At 40.8% G+C, this 19,736-nt stretch overlaps 1 protein-coding gene across 6 annotated transcripts in view; it reads right to left on the bottom strand.

The window, feature by feature from the left end:
• The window catches only part of PLEKHA5 (pleckstrin homology domain containing A5), a 202,495-nt gene that overhangs the window by 142,920 nt on the left and 39,839 nt on the right, over window positions 1-19,736 (bottom strand). Inside the window, exon 4 of one of the 6 annotated variants that reach the window (XM_037136581.2) lies at window positions 6,479-9,510. The exons of the other annotated variants lie outside the window; for them this stretch is intronic. Coding sequence (XP_036992476.1) covers window positions 9,486-9,510 — 25 coding nt within the window. The 3' untranslated portion in view covers window positions 6,479-9,485. Of the gene's footprint in view, window positions 1-6,478; window positions 9,511-19,736 lie in introns of those variants that run through there. 6 annotated transcript variants of the gene reach the window in all.

The raw sequence follows: 19,736 nt of genomic DNA, 5'->3' as shown, positions 1-19,736 counted from the left end.
TGCAGACTTGAGTCTTGGTAAGGTGTAGGCAACAAGAATGCTACTGAAGCTTATAAAAAACAGAGTCAGGGAACAGAAAGTGAAAAGTCACTACTTCGTCCCTTTTTCTTAACAACCCGCTGGATTAAAAATAAATAACGATGGTAGGAAAAACACTAGTAAACTCTTTTCTCTTTAAGGGACTAATAAGAACGCCCCTCATTAGGACCAGATGTGCTTCCTGTTGGGGCCTTAACAAATCTTCCCTTACAGGCAGCAGGCCTACAGCTGCTATTCCTCGATGCACCAGCAGATGGCCTTTTGAGACAGAGTTGAGGGGAACAACTCAACTCTTCTAACACAGAGCCCTTGGTGGCTTCCTGACTATATTCCTCCTAACTTAAAAGTATCTTCAAGCCTATGGTCTGAATTTAGTCCGAGAATTCATTTACTAGTTGCTGGGACACTGGAAACATTACCTGATGTCTCTGAGCCTCAATTTCCTCATCTTTAGAAAGGGAAGAGTAGCATCTGTGCCACAGGTTATTGACGGGCACCCAGTCACCCCCGAGACGGGTTACGATGACAGTGATTACAACTGCTCCTCGGCATCAATAAAGGGCAGCAGGGTTTGCCAGGCTGTGCTTGGCTGACAGCCTCCCAGAGCCACCTGACGCAGCGGCTTCCTTTAACCCACTCCAGGGAGGTATTAATCATATTCATCTTACTCTATACGTATTTTTTAAATAATTCATTTCTTCTCATGACTCCTAAAATTGTGTACAATTTTTAAACAGACTCATTCTCTGAAATCATCCTTGCTCGTTTTCCTCCTTTCTAATCCTCTTCAAGTCAATCCAGTTTTGATGTTTTATTTCCATTATTTTTTTCAAATTATAGTAAAGTCGTTTCATTGCTGTTCAAAAACTTAACTTTCAAAAAAAGTTGTAAATTTTGTTTATCTATGGCAAAATGACAACAGCCTTATCACGTGGACCCATTAAAATAAACCCTGACATTATTCTGTCCTTGCTTTTCTCCTTACATTATTCACGTCAGCACCAGGCAGTTGGCATCTGTAGTGTTTTTACTATCATTACCCAAACCTTTGAAACCTTATGCTACTCAATCTAGCCCCTGACGGCCAGCATACAAATAAAGTTAAATGCACCGTATTTCTGGTATTTTGATTAAAGGTGTTGGGTTGTAGTCCTTATATTCATTTTCATTTTTTGTTTGTTCTAAGACAAAATACACCTGGTACTTTATTTCCTCTCCATTGCTTCTGAACAATGTTGACAGCAATACAAAGTGAGAGTGATTCAGTGGAAAGCAGGTATTAGAAATCCGATGAGAGAAGAATCTAGTCAATGCCCCTTCATCCTGCCACGAACAAACTGAGAATACTTAAATTACCTTAAAAGTAAACTTCAACTTCTCATTAATTATAAGCAGCAGTGAGAATTGCATGTACATTTGTTTTCTTAAAACTACCTTGTTGCATGGAAATTTTGTTACCCATTTTAAAGTTTCAGTATATAAAAGCTTTGCAAGAAACAGAAGCTATCCCTTCTGGAGAAAGATGAACCTATAAGAATGCAACACAACCAAAATATTAAAAATGTCAAAACTATTTCTCTCACTGGCAATAATAACAAAAAGTAAGTAACAGCTTGCATGGGGAAAAACAAATCTGCTTCACAGCTCAAACTCCAGAAATGTGAAGAAAAAGTGCCCTCATCTGGCCAAACAAAAAACTTAACATTTTAGGCACACACATTAAATCCTATTCCAGACTAATTTTCAGGGCTTTAAATGGTGTATAAATAAATATGAAGATTTTTTTTAAAAAAGCACAAACACAACAGTATAAAATTTTTGCTTCCTTTAACAAACATAACTATTTGCTCCTTAAAAACAAGCACTGAAATCATAAAGTATAAAGCAAATTATACATAATCTCCCCAAAGAGATATAATCTAACATGTGTAACTGGTCATACGGCCTGAGTCGCAGTAACTATTGCTGGTTCAGTTAACAATGCCTGACTGCTCTGTATGCTGTAATGTTTGGGTGGAGAGACGTGTGTGTCTTTCCAACAGGGAGCCACAGTATTTAAACCGACCAGCCCAATGTTACATACAATTACTTGGAAGGGGCCAATCGTAAACTAAAAGCCTTAATTAAAGTGGTGCAATTCTGTATAAGTTAGCATCAGTTCAATACACTTGGACTGCCATGCTAGGGCTTGCATTTTTAAAAAAAATTCTTCCTGAGTACTTAAAAAAATAATATGCCATTTAAAATTAAATGTTGGTAAATGACATACTATCAGATTGACATCTGTGCCAAACAGACCCAGTAGATCCCTGAATGGAACTACAATTTCAGCTACATTGTGACACTAATGTTACAACTGAAAGGCTAGGGATGAGCAATCCTATCATTAACAGTAATGATGATCAGGACAACAATTCTAATCAAATCAGGAATCATTCAAACGTTAGTGATTTGACTGGTAATATGGCACTGTGGGAGGTAGGCAGAAACCACGCCGGCCCCCACCCAACAGTAAATCCATGTCCTAATCCCTGGAACCTATGATCACATTACCTTACTACCTATTTTACAGGCAAAAGAGATTTTGTAGATGTGGCTCAGTTAGAGGGGAAAAAAGATGGGCAGACTGTTCTGAATTATCTGGGTAGGAGACAGGGCCAGGTACAGCTGCGGATGGAGGAGCGGTTGGTGAGATACAATACTGCTGGCCTTGAGGATGGAGAAAAGCTAAAGAAACAGTCTCCCTTAGAGCCTCAGCACAGAACACAGCCCCGCCCAACGCCTTGCCTGTAGCCAGTGAGTCCCGAGCCGGACTTCTGACCTACAGAACTGTAAGATAAGAAATCTGTGTTGTTTCAAGGCACAATGTTTGTGGTAAATTTTACAGCAGCAACAGAAAATACACCGTGCTAAATTCAGTTACTTCTCATACTACTGACATAGGTTATTATTAAGTATATTTTATTAATCATGCTGTTACGATTGTCCCAATTTTTTTTTCCTTTTGCCCCCTTGACCCAGTAACCCCTTTCTGGAACTAAGCAATTCTGCCCTTAGTTCATGTCCATGGGTTGTGCATGTAAGTTCTTCGGCTTCTCCCTTTCCTATACTATCCTTAACCTCCCCGTCTATTTTGCGCCTACCAATTACACTTCTTGATCCCTGCACCATTTCCCTCTTTATTCCCCTTCCCCCTCCCAGCTGATATTTATCTGTTGCTGTTCTGGTTGTTTCCTTAGTTTTTTATTTTCTATATTCAGTTGTTGATAGTTGTGAGTTTGTTGTCATTTTAAATCTTCATAGTTACAATCTTCTTTTTCTTAAATTAGTCCCTTTAACATTTCATAAAGTAATAGCTTGATGATGATGATGAATTCCCTAGTCTGGGAAGCACTTTATCTGCCCTTCCATTCTAAATGATAGCTTTGCTAGATAGAATGATCTAGGTTGTGGGTCCTTGCTTTTCATGCCTTTGAATATTTCTTACCATTTCCTTCTTACCTGCAAAAATTTCTTTTGAGAAAATGGCTGACAGCCTCATGGGAACTCATTTGTAGGTAAAACTCTGCTTTTCCCTTGCTGCGTTTAAGATTCTCTTTACCTTTATTTTAACCTTTGGCATTTTAATTATGATGTATCTTGCAGTGGGCCTCTTAGTATCCATCTTGTCTGAGACTCTCAGTGCTTTCTACATTTGCTTGTCTATTTCCTTCACCAAATTGAGAAAAGTTTTCTTTCATTATTTATTAAAACAGATTTCCAATATCTTGTTCTTTCTCTTTTCCCTCTGGCATCCCTATGAGGCAAATGTTGGACCTCTTGAATTTGTCCCAGACACTGCTTGTTCTACCTCATTTTTTGGTATATTTTTTTCTTTTTGTTATTCTAATTGGTTGGGTTTTTTTTTTTTTTTGCTTCCTTCTGTTCCAAATCAGTGTTTTGCTTCTCAGCTTCATCAACTTCTACTGTTGTTCTCCTCTACAGTATCAGTTCTTTATTTCAGTTAATGAATCCTTCATTTCTGACTGGATCTTTTTTATGCTGTTGAGGTCTTCACTAAGTTCCTTGAGCGTCCTAAAATTAATGTTTTTGAACGATGCATCTGATCCATTGCTTATCTATACTTTGTTTAGCTCTTTTTCTGGAATTTTGATCTGTTCTTTCATGTGGGCCATGTTTCTTTGTCTCCTGATTTAGGAGGCCTCCATGTGTTTGTTTCTAGGTATTAGGTAGAGCTGCCTTGACTCCATGTCTTGGTAGTGTGGCCCTAATGTAGCAGGTGTCCTGTTGGGTCCAGTGGCACAGCCTCCCCTGTCACCCAAACTGGGTATTCCAGGAGCACCATTCATATGGGCTAAGCACACCCTCCTCTGGGTTGCTGCTGGCAGACCAACATAAGGAACTGATGCAGGCCAGTCAACTACAAGGACTGGCTGTGACCACTTATCACCAAACTCCTCCCTCCATGGAGGATCAGCTGTGCAGGCCAAGGTCACCTCCCACTTGTGTTTTGCCTGGGGTCACCCTTCCTGAACCAAAGCAATCTGAGATGGCTGCTTCAGACAGGGTTACTTCAAGGATTGAATGGATTACCGTATGTAGCAGGTACACAGATTGATTTCTACTGCATTTCCCCTCAAAAAAGACTTCCTCCGTCAATCTCAGTCCACTTGGCTGGCACACAGATGATGTGTCTAATCACTACCTTCCCTTCTCCCAGAAGGCTGGACCTTGTGACCCATTCCAAAGTGCCAAGCTATGCCTCTGCTCCCAGCAGACCGATCCCAACTCCCAATCCCTGGTACTGCAGTACAGAGATCATCATCTCTGCCCCTCTCTCCTCTGAGCCATCCCTCCAACTCCCAGGCCAGACTCTTAACATATTTTCAAAGCACAGATTTGTTATATCCACTTGGAAGCTGTGACTTTGACAAGTGACTGTAAAGACTAGCTGTGTAGATGGGTTAGTCCTAAAAATGGCTTTTCCAGAAACCCCCTTCTCTTATTACTGATTAAATGAGTAAGGTCAACATGCTGTTCTTGTTCTTACTGATCTGTGTCTTACTCACCTGTATAATTATAAGGTGCTTGAAAACAAAGACTATGTAATCATCTTTGAATTCCCCCAGATTAAAACACATAGTTCTCAGTTTTATTTTTGATACCAATTAACAAATATCTTTTTATTTACCACCCTTCCTTTAACCACTGGGGACTAAAATACAAACATACACTTATGTTTACTTAAAATTAGTTTTTAAAAGACAGGGAGCTTTACACTTCTCTAAGATTTTCAGTGACATTTCTTTACATTATCTTACCTTAATTACCTTACACTAATGCACTAATCTTTACAAGGCTTTTTAAAATATCAAAATAATAATCAAGGTAGCCATATTAATGCTTTTCAGTATCAGTTTTTTATACTGAGTTCGTGGTACCTTAGGCCTTCAGAATCTATACTTTAATATTATGAAATTATTGTTTTGTGCTCAACAGGAAACTTCAGATATTAAAAAAAAACGACCTAGTCCTGTTGCTGTTCTACTTCATGACTCACACGATCTCCCTTAACCTTAGCTTAGTGCTAAATTTAAGCGGCTTGATAATCTAAGCCTAAGTCAATATTGATCGCTGGCTATCAAATATCCTACCATCTTTTATTTTGTTATGTTTTGTTCAGGTCATCTCGAGTAATAGTGAAATTTTATTAGAATGGAAGGTATTCTTTCTAATCTGATGTTTTCCAGAATATTAAAAGAACTTGTACAACAGGTCAGAGTCGTTCAAGAAACCAGATGGATGCAGCAAGCTAAGGAGCAGGATTTATTAGTGGGGAATAAGAGGGCAAGTGGAGCCAACCTAAGGAGGTTGGGACTTGTGGGGGGCGGGGAGGGAGTGGAGAAAGTGGAGCCAACCAAGGGAGGTTACAACTCATTTGGTTGTTCTTAGGGCAAGGTTTTTAAACACAAAAACCCGTGAAGGGTAACTGGTTGGGGTGTCAGATTGGCTAGAGCTGGTTGCTGGGTACTGTTTCTGCTGACCATTGTTCTTGATACATCTTGTCAGGCTTAAGTTAAAGCTGTATCCTGTTATGCCAGATGGGCAGACCCCAGACCCTAATCTCAACCCGGCATCTGTTTGTCCTGGGTAGGGTCAACGGGCAGTTTCCCAGGGGGCATTTTTCCAGGCTACAGTTTCCGAAGGTACAGTTCTCCTCCCGCCTGGTGATTTCCCATTCTTCCTAGGCCTACCTAGGTTTGTCAGAACTAAAATTGATTTTTTTCCTTTGTACAGTTACTATAAGATAATGAAAAGATTCCTCTAGCCATGGCCGGTGTGGTTCAGTTGGTTGGAGTGTCATCCTGAAAACTGGAAGGCTGTGGGTTTGATTCTTGGTCAGAGCGTGAATGAGAAGCAACCAAATGACATACTGACATCTCTCTCCCTGTCCCCCTCCCTCCCTTCCCCTCTCTCTGAAACCAGTAAACATTTCCTCCATTGAGGATTTAAAAAAATTTTTTAAACCAGAAGATTTCTTTCCAACTATCAGCCTTTCCATGTGAAATATACCCCCAGAAGAGGTTCAGAACCTCGACTGTGAGCCATAATCATCGGTGGTCCTTCTTTAGAAAGGGATCCCCAGGCCCCTCCAGATCTAGCTGCCTCGGCCGACCTCCGTTCCGGCGAGCCCGAGTTTAAACATTATTGCTGATGTTTTTTTTTTTAAACAAAGGGCTTAAAAAGCACAGCCTGAGAAATCTTCCTTATCTCTAAATAAAAACATTACACTTAAAAATCTATAGATACATACTAAAATATGTATATTGCATCTATAATCAATCATTTGATTTCAAAAATTCATTAACCAACATTTTAAGTCATCACTGTATTGTAAATGTCCTTGAAAAAATAACTGCATGATTGTTGTCCATTTCCGGCCCGTGATCAGTTCTTATATGAGTGATTTTCTTTTTCTTTTTTTGTTATTTTATTACAGTCGTCCCAATTTGATTTTCTGAAATGAACTTTCAGGTGTAAAAATTTGTGCACATTGAAAGTAGTAACACAACACACATTCTAAACACCTTTAATCTTCAGTACCTGCCCAAGTTGTTCTCTACCTGCTTGCTACCAATGTGAACCTCACTTTCTCTGTTGGTCTGCAGAACAAATTCCCCTCTGTTTTATTACCGGTGTGAGGCAGCCCAGATCTAGCATGCCTCACCCCTGGGAACGACTCCCCTCCGGAGATGATGGAAGAGGAGCGTTCTGCTGGGCCTGCAAAAACAGTGATTGGAACGAAAGTGCCCTTGATTACTGTCAAATGACCTGGACTTTCAGAGTAAAAATTTAAATCCCAATGGTGATTTAAAGTCTATATTCAGCTGTTAAGCCCTTTTGGACTCAAACAGCAGACACACATAATCTATCTCAGAAGCTGACAGTTTGAGATTTGCTTAGTACCTCTGGCACTTCCATACAAAAAAAAAACCCACTGCTGTACTGCATGCTGATGCAAAACATAAATCAGGTATAACATTAACTATACACGGGAGGAGGGTGGCTCTGAAAGACTTTTGCTTAAACAAATGCCATATTTTCATATAAATTTATCAAGTTACATTCTACCTCATTCTATTTATTTACTTCTCCGTTTATACCTTTCACACAAAAAAATTATACTGCTATTGTGTTACAAATAAGAGGCTAAATTTCAACTACCCTGAAATTAAGTTTATTGTTGTTACCGCTGCTCTGGTGTGTTGTTACCACACACCAGAAAAACCTATTTAGATCCTAAAATTCTGTATTTAATTAACATCATTCTTTTGTAATTCTGGCTGTTTTTCAGGTTCCCCTCCAGTTTTCACCCTTACACATAATTTTACAAAATTACAATCACAGAGTATCACTGTTTGCCCTTAACAGTAATGAAGTGGATTAAAAAAGTAAAGTAAAAAAACATTCAGAAATAATTACTTATTTCATATTAAAAAGAAAACATACCCCCCAAACTGATTTTATAGGGACAAGGAACAATTTTCTTTCTTTAAAATACAACCATTAAAGTCTTAGGAATTGTAAGAAATTCTGAAAGATATGTAAGTCTGCAATTAAACAAGATTTTACTATCCTTCTTTACTGGTTTCTTTTCCCAGGAAGAATAAACCAAGTAAGATGTTCATGGATTTCTACATTTCAATTAATCAGACTAGCATATGAGGTCTGTACAGGAACAGCTGAGCCATTGTTATATAGTGACAAAGGTTTGTGCAACACCTAACCTGGCAGCCAAGGAGAGTGGGCTGGAGTGCGCATGCGTGGACAACGACAACTTCACTGCACTAGTCAGTGGGGGCAGTAGACACCACTGAGTGAGCATGTGGACTGTGTGGCCATTGCATTAAAAATGACTGAGGAATTAGAGCAACAAATCTGCACCAAATTTTGCATTAACCTTGAACTTTCCTCTGCAAAACTATCTGGATGATTCAGAAGGTCGCAGCCTTGGGCAACTGGTGATTGGCAGCTTCATCATGACAAAGCACCTGCTCATGCACCACATCTCATGCAGAGTTTTTTGGCGAAACATCAAATCACCCAGGTGACTCAGCCCCGCACAGTCCAGATTTGGTGCCCTGCGACTTGTGGCTCTTCCCCAAACTAAAATCACCTTTGAAAAGTAAGATTTCAGACCATCAATGTGATAGATTCAGGAAAATACGATGGGGCAGCTGATAGCAATTGGGAAAACTGTGTGAGGTCCCAAGGTGCCTACTTTGAAGTAGACTGAAGCATCATTGTCCAATGTACAATGTTTCCTGTATCTTGTACTGTATTTTCTTCAATAAATGTCTCTATTTTTCATATTACATGGTGGGATACCTTCTGAACAAACCTCATATATTATCATCACTCACTATACATAATTCTGCTTCTTTTTGACTGTTCTTTGTCCCTTTGAAAAGAAAACACTGAACAAACATCACCACATTTATACCCTCTCCGTGGAGATGAAAGTGATGCTGCAGGGAAAAGGGAGGAAGCCAGAGCTCCTGCACCTTCTACCCGGGATACACCGACATCAACCAGAAACTCCTGCAACCATCTCACCAAGCAAAGGAGCGGAGGCTCCAAAAGCTACTGGACGATTATCATACTACATTTGTGCAACACCATTACAATTTATTTCATCCTTGGATTCTGTAACTTCATCATGAAAATCAAGAATAAAATGAACCGCAATGTCGTGGCCGTTGCACGGCCATTTGAACGTGCATTCCACTGCACGGTCCACTTCACGTAAGCCGCACGGTCAGGGTCCGTCGCTCCGGGCCTCGATTTCCTTGTTTCTTCAGTGAACTGAGTGTGCTGGCCTGGACTACTCCCTGAACGCGCGGATGTCTTCAACCACCGATGGGGTCGACTGTGACGCTTCTGCTTCACTCACGTGGGGAATAATGAATTCTGAACAAAATGTAACGTACGGATGAAAATCAAACCAACTTCTGGGCCACACTTGTATAAACATGAGGCCCGTGGGCAGCGCGTCCTCAGCTTTCTCCACGTCACATGCACGAGGGAAATGCCAATGCCTGGGCAGCACAGTGGGGTCATGGGCCGAGGCGCCTGCTAGAGGAGGATGGAGCGGTTCAGGCCCCGAACACGGTGTGGGCTGGGATGGGGTTCTCAACATTCGCTGCACACCAAGAGCGGTGCCCTGCAGTATGCAAATGAGGACACTGTCACAGGCTCAACTGCCACCATGAAAGATGGGCTCCAAAGGCCTCTACCCCCTACAGTTATCTCACAAATGGGTGCAGTTTGTCTCAAAGAAACCGATCGTCAGTACTGGCCGGATCACAGAACATGAACACAGCAGCAAACATTCCTAACACCAGAAGGAATGACTACCCTCACAGTGTTTGATATATGCACTTCTTAGATGTCCATGTGTCCTAAGCGAAGACTGGGGTGTAATGTATGACTAAGGTAGCATCCTACTTGTTTGGCAACTTTGCTGGTTAAATCTCAATTACTTCCAACTGAATCTTGGAACTAAATACGCTTTTTCTCTAAGAGAAATTAAATTAAAACCATGTTCACAATACGCACACCTTACTGTTTTAAATTTTCTTTAACAAACACGGCTATGTGCATAGTGTATATGTTATCTTTTTTCACAAAATACAGAAAGATTTCAAGTGAAAGGGAAAGTCTCTACTGCTCCATCCTCAGAGTCCTCACTAAAACCTAATGAAACCCAAAGTCATTATTAACATTTCCATTTGCATCCTACCAACCTTTTTAAATGGTGAAAGCATTAATATGGCCCTAGCCAGGTAGCTTAGTTGGTTAGAGCACCATCCTGAGACACCAAGGTTGTGGGTCTGATCTCTGGTCAGGACACAAAGTTCAACCAATGAATGAATAAACAGGCGGACAACAAATCAGTGTTTCTCTCTCTGTAGTCAATCAATAATTTTTTTAAAAGTACAGTTATGTATATCTCTAGCAGTATACAGACTGCTCTAAAACTTGCTTTTTCGCCCCCCTAACAAATCTTGGACTTGGACACATCCAGATCTGCTACTATACGTATTCTATTCCTTTCTGCTGTTCAATCATTTACATGAAGTATCTCATTACTAAAATTCGTGAGCAATTTCCAGTTTTTGCATGTGCAAAATGAAACTTCAATAACCATCCTTTTATATCATGATAAACTACAGGAAAGATCAACCATCCATTAATACTGCTGTATTTATAGACAAAGTTGCAGTTTGAAAATTGATAGCTCAAAAGGTACGACCATTTTACATTTGACTATTTTCACCCATTTTTACATTCCCACCAGCAGTAAAAGAGAGCGACTCTCTCTCTCTGCCTTCACTAATTCGAGGTATTACCACACTTAAGGCTTTGCCAATCTGATAAGTAAATGAGGTATCACACTCCAGCTGGCATTATTTTTAAAGTGGCTACTTGTCTTTCTTTTAGTGTGAGCTGACTTTCACTGTTCCCATCTTTTACCCACCTTTTCTACTAGCTTGCTCATTATTTTCTTATTGGGAATCGAATATTTTTAAATCCCGCATACTCAATGTCACTTGATAAAATTTCTCTCATCACAAAAATCACTCTGAAAGCCGACTGTAATTTTCTTGTGCTATCTGAACTCCTCGTTAAGAATTCTTTGACTTACTCCTGTCCAAGTCCAACAGGATGACTGCAGGTCATTTGTTTTTACACGTATAAATCCACTGTAAAGATGACGAGAAATACGGCCGAGCGGTGCCCTGGTGCGGAAGGAACTGACAGGACAGGGCGTCACGCAGACGAGAGGCCCAGGGGCCAGGGCCCCTCAGTCCTGGTTTCCACTCTGGGGCAGGAAGCTGACCAACCCACAGGTGTGTCACGTTGGTCTCAGACTACCAGCCCCTCAACCAATAAAATGAAAAAGCTGGGCAGAATCGTCCCGAAGGCCTGCTTCCAGGTATAAATCCCAGGAGGCTAAGAGGTTGCAACATTTTTCTTAGGATTCATAAAACATGTAGGATAGAACCTGGAACCTGGGTCGTTTCAAAGTTAAAAAAAAAAAGGATAATAAATATTCAAAAATAAGTACACTTAAAAAATAAAACTAACTCATAATATAACAAGATTACCAACATGGTAATATCCAGTTTCTTAGACATTTTGATTTTTTTAAAGTCCTTAGACATTTGCTATTAGGGCTTAGTTTTGTGAAAACACACATTTATTCGATATATTCAAGGCAGTAACTCACAGCTTCCATGTGATTTTCTGGTAATCACTGTATGAGTAGTTTAGCAGAAATAAAAAATAAACCTACTTAAAAGCCCACTGCTATTAAAAGCTTCTTGCTGCTGGAATAATGCTTAATGACATTCATGTTATTTTAATTTGTCAACTCTTGGTTTGAAAGAGCTGTATCTACAAATCAAATCAGACCTGTGTCTGAGTTTCTATGTCCCCACCCATGAAATCCACTGAGACTTGTGATCAAGTTTGCATGTTTCCACCCATGGTATCATCAAAAACAAACCACGTTTCTCTCATTTAAACAAGTACTTCAAGGCCACAATACCTACGCTTATTCATTTTACAGTTTTAAAAACTGTGTTTAAGGAAAAATGGTCTGAAACACAAATTTTACGTAGGCGGAAAACCATTGCCTAGCAACGGCAGCTTTTGGCGGATGGGAACTGAAAGGTGAAAAATTCACATTTCCAACACTTCACTTAATTATTTGATTTTTGACGGCTGCGGGCACAGAGTGGCAGGTTACTCCTGACCTTTCAGTATGACTGTCATAAACTGGAGCCCCAGGAGGCTTGGCCAAACTCTAAAAGATATATGGTGCCTTCCTGAACGATAAGGTTAACTACCAGAAATCAAAACACAACACTTTAGGCAACCCCCCAGCCTGTCCTCTGCCTCCTGTTCCCAGGGAGCCAGCGGCGTTAGTGGGACAGTGACAGGCTCAAATGGTCGGTGATCTGTGTATCTTTGAAGTCCTGCTGCTAACAAAAAGTACTAGCACCATGCTATGACCAGTCGGGGCTGGGGGTGGGGGGGTGCACTGTTCCCAGCTAGAAATGGCACCTCCACCCTCAACAGTGGCTGGCTCCAAGAACGAAGCCTAGTTCCTTCTGAGAATCCATTTCTTGCTATTCTGTTAGGCAGAGGTTAAAAAAACAAGCAACAAAAAGCAATTAAAGCAGTATTTTTTTTTTCTAGAAACAGATGGCAAAAATTCTGTGTGTACGTATGTAAGAAAGAAAAATCAGGAGCAGTTTCCTTTAGAAAAAATTGCCCCCTTCATTCTAATGTCCAGGTGCAACACGCATACCCCTAGCACGTGGGGGACAATGTCCACCACTCATCTAACCCGAGCACACAACCCACGGAACATGCTGCGGTAATCCAGTGTTCCTGTACTTCTGTAGTATTTTCCTGGCTCTGACATGTACTAGTTGTTAGACTGTGGCCCAATTATTTGTGTCTCAGATCCATCATCTGAAAACCCGGATAATGATGGTGGTGTTCGCACCGCTATGCCACAAAGATCAAATGAGTTAACATACATGAAACACAGAACTGTCAACAACAGGCGTGCCTTCTGATAGGCATGCAGTGGCGCCTAATTGTGTTTTGTTCTCATTTGCATTTCCCAAAAGACTACGGATGATTAGCTTCTTTTCATGTATTTATTTGTAATCTGTATATATTCTTTCTTACTTGGTGAAGAGACTTTTCAAATCTCTTGCCCATTGGATGGTTTGTCCTCTTACTGTTGAGTTCTTTAGGTTATTTGGTTATAATTTCCTTGTCAGATATATGATGTGCAAGTTTTTTTCTAGTTAGCTACTTGTCTTTTCTCTCCATTACTAGTCTTTCACAGAGCAAAAAGGTTTTAATTTTGATGAAGTCTATCCATTTTTTTGTGGATTATGTTTTTGATGCTATCTCTAAGAAATCTTTGCCTAACCCAAGATTACAAAGATTAGCTAATGTGTTTTCCTCTAGAAGTTGTATAATTTTAAATTTAGGTCTATGACCCCTTTTGATTTCTATACTGTGGATGAAAAAAAGGGGGTCAGTCTTGGTTGCAGGGTTCTCCTGTGCACCAGGAAGGTTGCGGACTTGATTCCCAGTCAGGCACACACCTCGGTTGGGGGTTTGATCCCCGGGGTTTGGGTGTGTATGGAAGGCAACTGATTGATTTTTCTCTCATATCGATGTTTTTCTCTCTGTCTCTTCCTCTATCTCTAAAATCAGTAATAAAATATCATTAGGAAAGGATTTTTAAGAAGTGAGGGGGGTGGGTCCAATGGAAAGTAACCTCGCTTGGTGATCTGAACATAAATTCCTGACTGAGCAGGTCATGTTGGTAGTCACGACTCAGGCTTTTTAACAAGAGGTTTATCTTTGCCTTCAGCCAGCCCTGGCCATTGTTTCTGTGCATCCAGGTTAATACACCTTTGAAATCCCAGAAGTAATAATACCCCTATAGGAGGCTGTATTAACCCTCAAGGGAGCACACAATCTTAACCATCCTGCAATCCTATTTCTACTTTGCTTTCTCCCACCTTCACATATATTCCCTCCTTAATTTAAAAAACGTAACAAGTTGCAAAACTGTTATGCTCGGGAGCATTTGAGATCTTGCTCTTTGGTGTATGTCATGTTTGACTCAAATAAACTCCTAAAAATTCTAAGTTTGTAAGCTTCTTATGTGGACAATATAAAGCATAAAATGTGTCAAAGTCCTCTTTTTTATGACATGTGAATGTCCGACGGTCCCAGCACCACTTGTTAAAAAGACCAACCTTTCTTTGTTGCTGTACCTTTGCACCTTTGTCAAAAACACAATCACAAAACACAGAAATATTTCAGCTGACCATATTTGCATGGGTCTATTTCTAGATTCTGTTTTGTCCCACTGCTGTTGTGTGTGTGTGTGTGTGTGTGTATTCTTTCTCTGATGCCACACTGTCCCCACTACTGTGGCTTTGGATAAAATCAAATAGTATGAGTCTTCCTCCTTTGTTCTCTTTAAAAATAGTTCTGGCCCTGGCTGGTGCAGCTCAGTGGATTGAGCGCAGGCCTGTGAGGCAAAGCATCGCAGTCTGATTCCCAGACAGGGCACATGCCTGGGTTGCAGGCCAGTTCCCAGTGGGGGATGCATGAGAGGCAACCATACATTGGAGGAGGAGATACTTCTCGCCCTCTCTCCTTCCCTTCCCCTCTCTCTGAAAATAAATTAAAAAAAAAATTGTTCTGACTCTGTACATGAACATATAAACTATATAAATCAATTCACACAAATTTTAGAATAGCTAACCGAGCTTTCTTCACCAGGGTAAGAAACACTCAAATCTTCCCAGAGGCAGATGAAAGGGCCGATGCTCATGTTTCACAAGCCATTATCATAGTCTGGTGACAGACTGTGAATGCTCATTCCCTCTGCCAATTTCTTCTTAATAATCTCAGTCTTTCCAGGCATAACCTGGTATCGCAGCCCTGGAGCTATAAATAATTCCCTCCAGCATGCCGCCCTTACAGGGTTGTTTGGGGCTTCTCTCTGGAGTAGGGGAAACGCGAAAGGCTAGGAAAGCTCTCTATTCTAGCTACCATTCTCATTTTACGCCTCAAACTGCAGAAAAATTTTCACTTAAGATTTTATGAACTTCCTGCAACTGTCTGATTAGCCAAACACACACAAATCAGAAACCTGCAATAGTAACAGACTAATTATAAACGCGGATCTTCCAACTGTGGTTTTGAAAAGCACATGGACTGAGACAGTCACCCTCCCAAATAGTTCAATTATCCCCCGCCCCACCCCAGCCAGGCGGGCTGCTCACTTATAGTGTCAGGAAAGATAGCCGGTGCTAAAAAACATGTAGACTCCAGAAACGAAGGATAATAAATTACTTATACAGTCATTTCAGGGAGAGTTCAATCTTGTTTTGTGCAGAAAGTTAACGATCAAGTTACTGATCTGTATTAACAGGGTTTAAATGCCTTAAAACAAAATCCTAGAGCATCACGGCCATAGACAACAGTTTTTCCCTTGATAGTTTCTTTCAGGGAGGAAAAGGCTCTGTAAACACATAAAACTGAAAAATCAAAACTTAAAACACAAAACAAAGCCACCACATGTTTTGTTTAATGTTTACTATGTTGAAGGCCAGGTTGAAAACTAACCTCTGTACATATACACCATACTACTTTCAGCAAGTCAGATGGGCTATCCACCTTCCTATTTTCCACTTCAGAGGTGAAGAACAAATCTTAACGAAAAGGAGTGCAATTATTCACTTTCTCATCTGCGTTTCCTACAATTTAATCAAGCTAAAGCCAATGACATATATAAATACACTGTCATTGAGAGTCTTCTGAATTGCTACCTAACCTATCTCCCACATCCAATTAAATGTTCTTACTTCACTCATTCCTATACTCTCAACAAAATACCTGCAGAAATCTTAGAACCCAAGTAAAAGTTAGGAATGGGGTTTACTTTTTAGTTTAATAGAGAAAATAGGAAACACTCCAGATAAGCTGACCATAAGCTTTACTTTGATCATAGGGCGATAGTTATGCAACTGAATTTTACCAATACACGCAGAGAGGTCAGAGAGGGAGACACAACACGGGGATCAAGTTTGTATCCGATCCTGCTTCACATTCTACTGCAGGGTGTATATGCAGCACTTCCTGAAACGGCTCGCTCAGGCCCAGAGGTTGCTAGGCAGCTTCAGGACAGACCGAACACACATAATCAACAATGCACAGTGAATAAGTACTGATAAAATATTCCTTTCTTTTACATATTGCTTTTTCTCTACATATAGAACTTAACATTCATTTCCTGCTCTCACCACTGAGTGAGGAATGAGAATATGATCAGTTTACAAAACGGTGGACTCTGAAGGAGGAACGTTGTAATAAAGAGAGGAGTCCATGCATGTACAGAGGAGAGGCATATGGAAAAATCTCCGCACCTTCCTCTTAATTTTGCTGTGACCCTAAAGTTGCTCTAAAGGAAAAGTCTTTTAAAAAAAAAAAAGAGTAGAGAAAGTTACATGAAACAAAAGAAAATGAGCTCAAGTTATTAGTAATGGCCCAGAAAAATGTTCGGTCCACACTCTGTCTATGGGACTGTGGCCCAATTAAACCTTGAGCTGGTTTTTACCCAAGACTCTTCACAGGCGGCCACGACTGTCCGATGCAGAGACGGAGGTTTGGGAAGACCTTAACTGAACCAACTCATTCAAGGTCACAGGAACCAATACACACAAGGTCACAGAAAAAACTTACTACCATGTTCTTCTAATTGCCTATTTCCTGGGTTTATACGTTTTGTTTCACATTTTAATGTTTGTGAAATTGGGTTCATCTTAGATTTAATGTAGTAATTTGTTTCATCCCCAGAAAAAGTTGGTATTAAACCACCGGCAAATCTTTCAATCCAAGTGTCTTCAGAAGGCAACGTGAAAACTCACATCTCTGACAGGTTCACAGAGGCATCCAATTAGCACTGTGATACAAATCGCTGTAAACTGGCCAGAGGGAAGGGGAAGGTGCTGGAGGCCCTGCCAGTACTGGGCAGAAAGAGAGGGCTCTGATTCCCTTCCACGCGGTATCACTGGAACCCAACTAGGCAAGCGACACTGGCTTCACTCATCTGTGGTGGTTTTAGTTTAGAACCATAGTGTTCTTCTTTTATATATATCAATGAATAGGCCTTACATCCAAAGATAAAACTAAGTTAGTCGTCTGGGTCTAAACTAGCTGTACAACATTAGCTCAGCTACTATACCTGTTACTGTTAACTCAATTTTTAAGGAGAAAGGAAAGGGCACAAGCTTTCCAGAACTATGATCAAAATGAGTTAAACACAGCAACTTGTCTCATCTTTGATAAGTTTTTTCAAAATAACTATTGTATTGTACTGTCTACCCATCTACTACTGTGTGCCGGGAACTTTAATCCTGTAGGTAATTGTTCATCTCACTTTAAAGAAAAAGAAACCAGAGACTGGAAGAGGGTGCGTGGCTAGAATCAGGTCTGGTATTCAAAGCCAAGTCTGGCTGATTCCAAAGGCCAACTCTTTCCACCTCATCAAGTTGCCTCCAGCATATTGACTTACCAGTTAACCATCATTTATTTACTTTTCACTCTGTAATCTGGCATTACTCACGACTATTACAGTCTTTCCCTCATTTCTTTCCTACCCGTGTAGTTAGTTGTCTCTAATAAAGCATTCTGAAAGTGAAACTGTGTGCTTATGAGTGCACTTGTAGGTATGCAAGGGGAAAGGGAAATACAAACGAAGATGCAGAATTTTAAGTAAATTTACTGTGTGATTATACAAAGGCAAAGATATCAGTATCCCGTTTTTACTTCTCCCTCCCAAAAGAAATTGCTAGATAGTTATTTCTTTTCGATCTGCAATAAACTGCCTTTAAGTCAGAGTCTTGTGGTTTCCACAAATGCACTTGCCACAACTGATTTGTTTCATCCATGGCATAAATATGGCACAACTCCCTTTGGCTGTAGAAACCCTGGTTTATTTGTATTAGAATAGAACATAAAACAATATGTTTCCCCACCGATGGAATCCAAATACATAACTTCAGTGAAAAGTAAATTTCAAAAACCATTATGCCAACCAAGGACAATACTCCACAAGAACTAAAGCAAAATGGCAGTCAAAAGATGGTTCTGAGGGTTCCTTCTGTTTATCTAAAAAAGTTTATATCCTGTAGACAACCAGAAGGTATCTCTAGTCAAAAGACGTGTCTTTGGTGGGTTGACTTCTATGACTCAAAAGGAATTAGGCACTCCTTCAGGGGCTGACTGCAGGTAAGGAAAACATACAGAAGCTTTCAACTGCTGTGAACTATCACGGACTAGCCATCTCTCCGCTAATTAAGTGCAGTACACTGTTCGACTAGGATGGTAACACGGCCTGCAGTGACTCACAAATCTATCAATGACCGGAAAGAACGCATATTGCCACAGTTGCCTTACAGAAGAATGAGGACCAGGCAAGTCTCCAGTTATCCACTGACAAGTGGACAAGGGCCATCTCCTGAGTTGTGTCGTTTTCCCCAGCAGCATTTAGTTTTCTTTTCTTTTTTTAAAAAAGATTTTAATTATTTTTTTAGAGAGGGGGCAGGAGAGAAACATCGATGTGTGAGAGAAACATTGACTGGTTGCCTTTTACATGGTCGCCTCCCACACACCCCCCAACCAGGAATCCTGACACAGCCCAGGCAAGTGGCACGACTGGGAATCAAACCAGAAACCTTTCAGTTCACAGACTGGTGCTCAACCCACCGAGCCACACCAGCCAGTGCTAGTTTTCTTGCACAGGTGACCTGGCAGGGCTGGGGTTTTCCTGGGTGGGGGCAGGAGTGGGGGCACAGTGGAAAAGAGTATGATGAAATCAAGATCCATGCAGCTGCCCTGGCCAGTGTGGCTCAGTTGGTTAGAGCATTATCCCCCAGGCTGAAAGGTCGCAGGTTCGAGAGAAGACAATAAACTGATGTTTCTCTGTGTTTCTCTCTCTCATTTTTCCCCAGCACCCCACCTGCCCCATTCACCTTTCCCTCTAAAAGCAATGAAACAAAAAACGTCCTTGGATAAGGACTTAAAAAAAAAAAAAAAAACCCACGGAGTTGAGGGGAACAAAGGAACATGTAGGTGGCACATGTTAGTTGGGGAGGCTCACCACCTCACAATTCTCCAAACACTCTGAAGACCCCCCGAAGCCAGGTCTGTGCCATTCAGGTGAAACACAAAATTGCTTTTTGTGTGTGGCAAGAACAGTCCAATCCCTGCAAGTTAATATTATTTAATCTACTACATGTGGCTCTATTCTCCCACCCATCAAGCAAGTAAGATTCTTCCTCGGTAACCTGAGACTTTGGTGGACACAGCCAGAGCCTCGTCACCTTACTGAAAGCACTGCAGAGAAGGCTCGGGGCTCCTGCCGCCCCAGGCCCTGGACTCCTGCCCTGCCCCGAGGTCAGCTGGGCAGCAAATAACTCCTTTAAGGCTACAAGCTCTCCAAGAACCTTTCAATAACCAATTTGAACAAATAACTTCTTTGGGGGAAGTGAGAGGTAGTTTCTGTCTTTGTAACTCAAGAA

This window comes from Artibeus jamaicensis, unplaced genomic scaffold (genome assembly GCF_021234435.1).
Source record: "Artibeus jamaicensis isolate MK-2021 breed Jamaican fruit bat unplaced genomic scaffold, CSHL_Jam_final contig_233, whole genome shotgun sequence".
Classification (NCBI taxonomy): domain Eukaryota; kingdom Metazoa; phylum Chordata; class Mammalia; order Chiroptera; family Phyllostomidae; genus Artibeus; species Artibeus jamaicensis.
The sequence above is the reverse complement of the archived record's forward strand: the minus strand, read 5'-3'. Positions and strand labels throughout refer to the sequence as shown.